Source organism: Haliaeetus leucocephalus, unplaced genomic scaffold, assembly GCF_000737465.1.
Source record: "Haliaeetus leucocephalus isolate CR32 unplaced genomic scaffold, Haliaeetus_leucocephalus-4.0 Scaffold251, whole genome shotgun sequence".
NCBI classification, from domain to species: domain Eukaryota; kingdom Metazoa; phylum Chordata; class Aves; order Accipitriformes; family Accipitridae; genus Haliaeetus; species Haliaeetus leucocephalus.
The window spans coordinates 5,859,091-5,868,879 of NW_010972687.1; the positions used below are offsets into that span (position 1 = coordinate 5,859,091).

General features: G+C 40.6%; 1 protein-coding gene across 1 annotated transcript; it reads left to right on the plus strand.

Annotated features, from left to right (window-relative positions):
• Positions 1-150: 150 nt before the first annotated feature.
• On the plus strand, positions 151-4,821 carry IDNK (idnK, gluconokinase homolog (E. coli)). The gene is made up of 4 exons (XM_010568633.1): positions 151-174; positions 571-657; positions 2,229-2,272; positions 4,461-4,821. Exons 2-4 carry the CDS (start codon positions 628-630, stop codon positions 4,819-4,821), a joined length of 435 nt encoding a protein of 144 aa, XP_010566935.1. The 5' UTR covers positions 151-174; positions 571-627.
• The last annotated feature ends 4,968 nt before the right edge of the window (positions 4,822-9,789 follow it).

Sequence of the window (9,789 nt, forward strand, 5' to 3'; positions counted from 1 at the left end):
GGGGGGGGGGCTGGGGGAAGGAGGTACCGGGGGGGCCGGGGGCTCGGCGTTGCCGGAGCCCCTCCGTGCGGGGGGGGTGGGGGGTCTCGGCCCCCTGCCCGCCGGCCAGGGGCTTGTAACCGACTCTTTGTGCTTCCCCGCAGGACGACGGTCGGGTCGCGGCTGGCAGCGAAGGTAACGGCGGCGTCAGGCTCCGCGTTGGGCCGCGGGAGGTCTCCCTGTGTCTCCCTCCCGCCGGGCGGGCATCCCCGCCGGCGTTAACCTCCGCCGCTCGGCAGCGCGGCCCGCCGGTGTCCCCCGTGTTCCCCCCAGGGCCGGGGGTGCGGGGTGTCGGCCCCCAGCGCCCGGTAGCCGGCGCCGACTTTAACTTCGTGCCGCCGGGCGTCAGGTGTTGCTGCTGCTAAGCTGACTTTGTAGGGTTTTTTGCTAATCGTCACCACGTAAGTGGTGATTTATGCCGTGGTGTAACAGGCCCCTAATTTCGTAGGTGTCGTCTTCGTAATTTCTTCTTAGCTCACCTGGTTTGGCCGAATAATTCTATTTATTTACTTTTTTTTTTTTCCCCATTAGCTGGGGTGGAAATTCTACGATGCAGACGATTATCATTCTCCTGAGAGTAAAAAGAAGATGGCAGAGGGGAAACCATTAAATGATGAGGTACCTTGTATAAACCCTGAAAGAACAGTCATCGACGCGTTTATCTTTGTAACCTCTGGCACGGTGTGTTGAAGTAGATTGTGCTTTATGTAGACTAGGCTGACTGTAAGCATAGGCGGAATTTATAGGTCTGCAGCTGGTAAGAGGGGGAGGCTTCTTGTGTTACAAAGGATTCTGCTTAAAAAAGTAGTTTATCAAAGTGTGCTTGGTAGCTCACAAGGGGTTTGGTGCTGATTCAGGATTTGTCAGAAATCTCTCCCTCTGCATCAATATACAGAGCTGCAGCTTTAGAGTACGTCCTGCTTCTTCGTAATGTTAAATACATGACGACAGACAAATGTCTCTACTGACTGAAGTACACTTCATCACTTCCAGTTACTGCAGTGATTGCTCCACAATCTTCTGTTTTATACTCTCCTGCTTTATATGTGCTTCCTTTCCTCTAGCCTGTGGTTCAGCCTAAACAGATAAAAATGATCATGTTTAGTTTTACAATACTTGGGAATCCAGAGACTTTAGCAAACTAGAAAAGTTACAAGATGACACCTCTTGAACTTTTTCTGGGAAATCTCTAGAAACATAAAGCTGAACTAGGGAGTTCTTCAAAGCACTCCCTATAGACTGAAAAAAAAAGTATTCTAGATTCTTGCCAAAAACTTTAATCTTTTGCTAGTGGTTGGAAGTACATATAAGCCGGTATGTCATCTAAAGCAGCATTGCATGATTGAATGACTAACCCATTGGTGTATGTCGCCCAGCATCTGTTTTGAAACACCAGAGATGCAAAATTGTGAGGGCTGCTGTGAATGCCAGTGGGAAGTTATTCTGTAACGGCAATAACAAAAAATTGTTGCCTTTATTTGTCCATGTTATCTTTTGTTGTGCTCACCCAGCAGTAACAGAATTGAAAGATGAAATGGGAGCAATTGTTTAGTGCTCAATAGGTATGAGAAAAGTTTGTGGAAGCTGAAAACCTAAAATAAGATGATAATAAGAAGCAGATCAATCACTCGCATAGTGTTTGCCTAACTGAGCAAAAGTGTTGCAAAATTGTGGCTATGATTACATTTATTTGTGATTGCTAGTGACATACAAATGATATAATCAAGTTATTGCAGATAGATCTAAATTTAGTTATCTGTTCCTGAAAACCTCAACTTTGATCCAAAGAATTGTGTGTGTATGCCAAGATACAAGGAAAAAGAAATAACAATTCAGGCTGTACATTTGAATTGTGTAATAGAAGCAAGAGAGAAGTTGACTGTCCTTCAAAGGTTTACAAGGTGCATGCCACGTATAGATATATATTACTTCCATCAGATACTTGTAGGTATCTGTAATACAAAAAGTACTATTCCACTAAAAACACCTTCCTGATAGTATGCCTAGCACTTCTTGTTAGCCTTCAGGCAGTGGTAGCAAATCTACATTAGGAAGAAAGAGGATCAAAACTGAACTTGCTGTACAGCTTAATGCTAACTTTCATGTCTAGTCAAATGCTGTAGATGTTAGAAGCAATTGTTTCAAATCAATTTCATAAATAACTTTGAACGAACTTGTTTTCTGTCTAGGACAGGATGCCCTGGCTTTGTGCACTGCATGATATACTAAGGAGGTAAGAGAACATCTAGCTTTATGGAGTTTGGGCTAAAGACAAAAAAAGTGTCCGAAATATTTTTCCCCATTGCATTCCAAAGCAGAAATGTATGTAGTAGTGTAAAAACATTCTGCAGGTGGTAAAGCCATTCTGTTTTCACTGATCTAAGCTGTCATGGTAATTGCTGAGGCTGAGATAATCCCTGAATAATAGTGTTGGGAAAATTCTTGCCAATGATAGTTGTTTTTCTGCTGTCTGTGTAAAAATAATTTCAAGGATGCAGTTCAGTAATAAGCCTGACATTAGCTACTTACAAAGGACGTAACCACAAAATACACCGATATTGACAGTAAGGTAAAATTTTTTAAAATATTGTTAGTTTGAGTAAGATACAGTGTAAAGTTTGCTTGACACCATCTGCCATAGGATCCTTACAGAGAAGCTGATGGAAGTAAGGGCTGGATGAGCAGGCAGTGAGGTGGATTAAAAACTGGCTGAACGCCCAGGCGCAGAGGGTGGTGATCGGTGGCACAAAGTGTAGCTGAAGGCCAGTAACTAGTGGTGTACCCCAGGGGTCAATACTGGGTCCAGTCCTGTTTAACGTCTTCATTCAGGATCCAGATGATGGGGCAGTGTTCCCTCAGCAAGTTTGCAGGTGACACCAAACTGGGAGGAGTGGCTGATCCAGAGGGACCTTGACAGGCTGTAGAAATGGGCTGGCAGGAACCTCATGCAGTTTAAGAGTGCAAAGTCCTGCCCCTGGGGGGGAACAACCAGTACATTGTGGGGGGCACCCAGCTGGAAAGCAGCTTTGCAGAAAAGGACCAGGGGGTGGTGGTAGTGGTGGACATCCAAGTTGAACATGGGCCAGCAATATGCTCTTCTGGCAAGACAGGCTAGCCATATCCTGGGCTCCATTAGACAAAGTATTGCCAGAAGGTCGAGGGAGGTGATCCTTCCCCTCTCCTCAGCACTGGTGAGACCACTCCTGGAGTACCATGTCCAGTTCTGCACTCCCCATTACAAGAGAGACATGGACATACTGGAGAGCATCTAACGAAGGGCCATGTAGGTGAACGAAGGGACTGAAGCATCTCCCAAATGAGGAAAGGCTGGGAGAGCAGGGACTGTTTAGCCTGGCTTTACACAGTGGCTGTTACTTGCTTGTGTACATCAGGTGAGCATACTTCATTGGAGCGTGGGTTAATTGACTGAGAAATTTGTCGGGATTGTTATGCTGGATCCATTGCTTTATGTTACATGCTAGCCCAAGGCCACTGCCCAGCTCCAGAAACTTTGCAAAATCAAGTATACTTTAAAAGAGCCTAATGCCAATGTTTCATTACTAGTACTTGTAAGTAACTAAGGCTGGCATTGGCTTACCTAGGTGATAATAGTGGGTATTCTAAGTTCTTATTTCCCTGTGAACCAAATCTGATGAACACGGCATGATTTTTGAATAGGTTTATACCTAATTTTAATTTGATTACAGAATGTATTTTCTTAGACAGGCATTTCAGTCACTCTTCATAGAGACAACTAATTCTGGATTTGCTTTTCAGTGGAACAGACATACCCATGGTTTAATGCTTGCTTTATTTTAAGAAACTTACCATTAAAAAATACACATGCAAGGCATTAATTCAGCTGCATCCAATCCCTTGTTTAACTTGAAGTGGGCATATATGCAGTGCTGCCAATGACTATGGTTACAGGAAACATAAAATATAACGTTACAGTTAAACCTGAGATAACAAAAACAGGTATTGGAAGTACACCTGCACATGTACTTAAGAACAGAGCTCTGTACTGTTCAGTAGCCACTTCCTCTCTAAACAGATTAGTATAGTAATTTTATAGATAATGGATGGAGTTTGTATGGATATTCAGTTGCTGCTGTTCTCAGCAGTTAAGGAAATGATCATGACACTTTGTGCTAGAATTGAATTTAATTTAGGAAAGAACAGTGGCTAATAAAGAAGGTCCCCAAGATTGAGATTTTACCAGGAGGCTGGCTAGCCTGACCTCACTTTCAAATCACATCTTTACCTGCATTGGAAATTGCGTTTCAAATCCTTTCAAAATAACAAAGAAATGCCACTACTGCCAAGGATGTAGGGCTTGTCTCCCTTATTAAGCAGAACTAATGAGCCATATTGTTATACCAGATGTGGATGGGGGGGGTGTTTTGTTTTCTTTTTGCTAGAGAAGACGCATTTGGACAAGATGTAATTCTGGCCTGTTCTGCACTGAAGAAGATGTATAGGTATGTGTTACTTAGTGGACCATTTGCAATTGCAAGCAACGAGCCAGAGGAATCAGGAGAAAATGAAGCACTGAAGATCCTCTTTGTTCATTTGGATGGGCCTACAGACATCATTACTGGCCGCCTGGAGAAGAGGGGGGGACATTTTATGCCACCTGAACTACTCAAGTCTCAGTTTGATACTCTGGAGCCTCCTAGTGCTCCAGAAAACTTTATTACTGTCAGTCTAGAAAAATCTCTCCCTGAAATAGTGCTGGAGATTGAGAGCATAATTTTTCAGGGTGAGGCTTTTCTGGAGTAATTTTCTAAATTACACATGCAGAAATTCCCTTAAGGATATCAAGAATATGAAACAGCATTTTAATTATTAAATTGATTATTAAACCAACTTATTTTTCCTGATACTTAAATGCATTGCAATATTAAGAGCTGATTTACTACACTTGGTATTTTTATCATGGCTCTGTAAAAGACATACAAGATGAAATTTTCAAAAACTCAACTTTTTAAACCCTTCACCATATGAAGTTAAAACTCCCCTTTTAGGAGGAGCCTGCTTTTGAAAATTCTGCCAAGGGTCATACACAATAATTTATTATTTTCTTCATTTTAATTTCTATTCTGTCTAACATGGAGGTAGGCACATCTGCTATTAAGTAACAAAATAATCTAGAGCTTTGTTAGAAACAAAGTATTTATTTTTCTAGAAGTATAAGAGGCAGGAACATGCATGATGAAGTTCTGTGCCTGACACTACCACTGTCTCACTGCCAGATTTTCAGCAAGTTGTAGCTTCTGTGTTTCTGTCTGTGCTAACCTCACCAGGGCACTGGTGACTTCATGAGTGCTTTTGTGAACTCTTACTGTATGCATTGAATACCAAGCTTAAAAATGTGAGAAAAAAGGTAGTGGTGGTGAAGCAATTATTTGCAAAATGTAGTTGTATGGAAAGCTTTAGAAATAAAGTATAAGTTGCATCGCATTGCTCTGCTCACATCTTTCATGTACAAAGCGTACCCACTGATGAAGTGCAGCGGAGAATGAGTCAACCAGTGATCTAAGATACTGAATGCAAGACTGATAGACGTTTCCTTCTTTTAGAAAAACTAACTTAGTGTTTCACAGTTGGATCTTCTCCTTCGCTTCCCTTTTCTGGTGTGCTTTAGTCTTCTACCTCAGCCAATGTCCAGTCCAATATATGCTTATGGATAGGTGTTCCTACAACTGCTTTAAAGCTTAAGATCAAACTATTTCTAATAGGCATTTTTCACATTTTTTTTGTGATCAGAAAATTCCAAATATCCAATCAGTTACCAAACTCACAGAATTTAATGTTAAACTCCTTTTTTATTGCCAAAGTGTTTTTTAAAAAGTTCGTTATGCCTTGTTTACGCAAGAGGTGCCTTTTTAGCTTAACTTAATGAAAACTGTAGATAGTTCCTGTAAGAAAGATTCAACTCATATCTGAATAGAGTCATCCCCATGTGCTATTGCACATGGATTATTTCTAGTGTGTCATGCAATTATTTTTTTTATTTCTAGGATGATGGATGAATTCCTTTAGAAGCAAACCTGATGTTTCAAAGCATCATTGGTGTAATTTTCACCTGGGTAACTCACTGAAAAACGTTGGTTCTCATTTTATATGAGGAGTAGGGGGTTTGTGGTTTACTAGACAGACTGCTGTGCTTAGATCAGTGCAATAAATGGGTATTAGCTGACTGGAAGTGGGCAATTTTAGATACAGATTAGGGATTGTAGACATCAACACACACACACAGAAGTGGTCTTTTCCTGTTTGTTCATGACCTGGAGGGAGAATACCAGGCAGTTACCAGTTTTAGGCTGCTGCTGTACACTGCAGCACTAAAACCACTTGCTCTCAACTCAGAGCCTGTTGATTCTGAGAGCCAAGGTGCAAGCTTAAGACTCAGAGGCAAAGTTAAGTGCAACAGACAGGCATGTCTGGCTGATTCTTAACACCCTCAAATTCTAGAGACTAGGCACCTCTTCAGACCAAGTGACTTGTCAGAACTGTTGAAGTTTAGTAGCTATGAAAACCAAAGAAATAGTACCCTCTTGTGGTACCTCTGCTTTTAATGAAGTCTTCATATTTTTCCCAATACACCATTTTACAAACAAAGAGCTTTTCTAATATAACCATTATTAAAAACAGATTTATACTCACTTTTTTTCAGACACAATAAAACTAGATCAGAACACTGTAAGGTGATGGGAAAGCAGCTACATCCTGTCACAAACAGGTATGATCAGACCTTCAAATAAGAAAGGAATTGGGCAACATTTTCAAGTGCGACTTCCGAAAAGGCAAGACTCATTTTCAGATCTGCTCATCAAGCATTTATAGCATGCTCACAGAGTGGCTGGCACTAACAGAAAATTGTTCTTAACACTTAAAAACTTCTCTCTTAGGGAAGTCTATGTAAGCAGCTTGGGTTTTGGAAGACTTTTCTAAACAAAATACTATGTTCTTACTTACAGACAGTTCATGCTTCTTCGAATTAGGTCGGGGTATTTCTCACTCTTTGCTGCCATGACAGGAATATTTCCTTCCCTTAACCTTTTAATATATTTGCGTTTTGCTTTTACTTAAAGCAAAACAAAGTATTTCCATAGTTCAAATGATGCTGAAAGGACAATGAAGTGACCATTTAAATTAACATGCCATCAATCTTGTGAATGACAGGTGCAATTTTCACTATTGGAGTTCAGTACTTTAGTCTGTTATGTCCTAATTAGCTGGTGTTTGAAGGTTGTAATTCCCATTTACATCATTCCATTAAAAGAAGACACCTCTGTACCTTCACTATTCTAGCCGCCACATTAACTAGAGATTATCAGCACCTAAAGCTACTATTGTTTTGCAGACCTAGTGTTCCTGAGAACCTCCCGTTTCCAATAAAGGACAGCTGGCAGTACATGGATGAACACAATAAGATGTTAACCATACACCAGTTTTTCTCAGAATGCTGATCTGAAGATAATGCCAAGGATCTGCCTTTCTCTCTCACAATCTTGGAAGAGGAGGGAGTTTGCCTCCACCTTGCTCCATCTCAGAGGGGGACACATACAGCCAAAAAAATTTGCAGAACCTGCCCTTCTCAGTAAACAAGTAGAAACCAAGAAGCCATTACTTTCACTGGAAAGTGTGGGTGAAATCTTCAGGAACACAACTTCTTATACATGCCTCCCCTGTAAACTCTTCCTGCTTGCTTTTTATTTAGAAAAGGAGGGTTGCAAGACTCCTGAGAAACTTTTCATTAGCTCCATCTGATACTCCTTTTATTTTCCCCAACACAGAACCAGGCGTGTGCAATTAGCTGGACAGAACTGTTGCAATTTACTATTTCTTAAACTTTTGCCACAGTGCCACATACCTCAACTTTACAATGCTAAATACACAGGGGCTTGCAGGAGTGGTTGGCTTTTTCCCCTCTACAGGGAAAGCCTGCTTGGTTCCTGCCAGCCTGTTCACGTGCAGCTGCAGGAATGCACAAATTGCTTATAAAGAATACTGACCCTGCATTTCACAGCACTGTCTGTGGACCCCAGCTCCGCAATTTGAGGCTGTTCCAGATATTGCATGGAAGGTTGTTGTCAACTTAAATCAGTTGTGTTACCTGCTATTCTGAAAGATGCAAACAAAGCATTACTTCTGTTTGCTTACATCCTGTGCATCACAAATTAAAAGATTAAGACAATAGTTAGCCAAATGCTAACCACATAGAACTGCTCTCTGATTTTAATGAGGCTATGCATGTGTACAGTGGAATGAAAAGATCACAGAACAGTATCTGTACAGAAGTGTCATTTACCTGCCCAAGCACAATCCTACATTTCATTTACTTTTTTTTTTTTAATGAACTTAACACTATATTAGGGATGTTGTATTCAGGTTAGTTGGGCAGGTTATATTTAGTTCAGGTTATTTGGATGCAAGTTTTCTGGCCATATTTTGAAATACATTTAGCAAAGGCAGCAAAAACTAAGGAGGAAATGTCTGGAGTTAGAAATTGCTTTTTCTGTCTCTGCCACGAGCACAAGCACTATACCTCCTCAAGAATTTGTGCTAAGCACAGGTTGTAACATGCTGTGTAAATATTGTACCTACTACAGCATAAGCTTTTTGCAATGCTATGTTGAGAAAATAAAAATGAAATGTTAGATCCCAATAGCAGCATCCACTCATACATTAAACATAGGAAGGGTAGAGTCTTCTTAAACTGAACAGGTTATCTATACAGGCAAAAGAACAGACCCAGCTGCCTGCTGACCCAGCGCTAAATTGAGGTGGTTATTTTATCATGCAGGCACAGAACCAAGAAGAGAACTAGACAGACCACATCCTTCACAAAACTAGCCATCTTGCTGTCACATTCCCTATAGGAGTGTAATAACAGTGTTTGATTTGAATGTACGCATTTTACATCTTTTAAATGGCACCTGTCAGTTCACACTACCATAGCTTTCAGCTGTTTTCTTTTTACAGCCATTACTTTCTCTAGGAGTAGTTTGATGATCAGGCAAGGCAGTTTCGTAGACAATCCTATCAGATCATTTGGTCCAATGTACGAGAAAAGAAAGTAGGAAAATAAAGAGACAAGCTTCAGGCACACATGCTCTTCTTTTGGACTAAAATGCAAACAGCAGATTCCAAATACAAGTTATCAAAGTGCTCAAACTATAAGACTACTTCTGAAAGAAGAGGTAGACAATACTTCTGAAGAGAGAATTGCAAAGAGGAGCAAGAAAAGGGGCAACAAGTATTGGAGGAAGTGTAAACAGGAACATTGTAACATGCTATCAAACCAACAAGTGTTATCTTTCTTCTACTGATAAAGATGTCATAAAGTCTACCCTACCTATAAACCTTGTTCTACTTACTGTGTTTTCTGACAAAAGTAGAATTCCTCCTATGCAAAAAATGGCTCAGTGTTTTACCACTACTTACAAGTAAAGTTAGCAGCTGACAATAGTTACTGATAAATATCGATTGTACTTCAAGAAGGAAACTTTGTGCAATGCTCATTGTAGAATTTAGGGCAAACTTCATCTCTTGTTGAATTGCAATAAAATTTGACTTCAAATGTAATGTCTCTTAGTTTGTAATGTGCATCTGAAATACTTACATAGGTGAACTGAATGTTGTCTCAAGAAAGTGTTCATGGTAGTTAAATTCATTGTTTTAGTGTCTTGGTAAAGCTTGGTAAAAATTATTTTATTCCCTTCCCCACCTCACCCTTTTTGG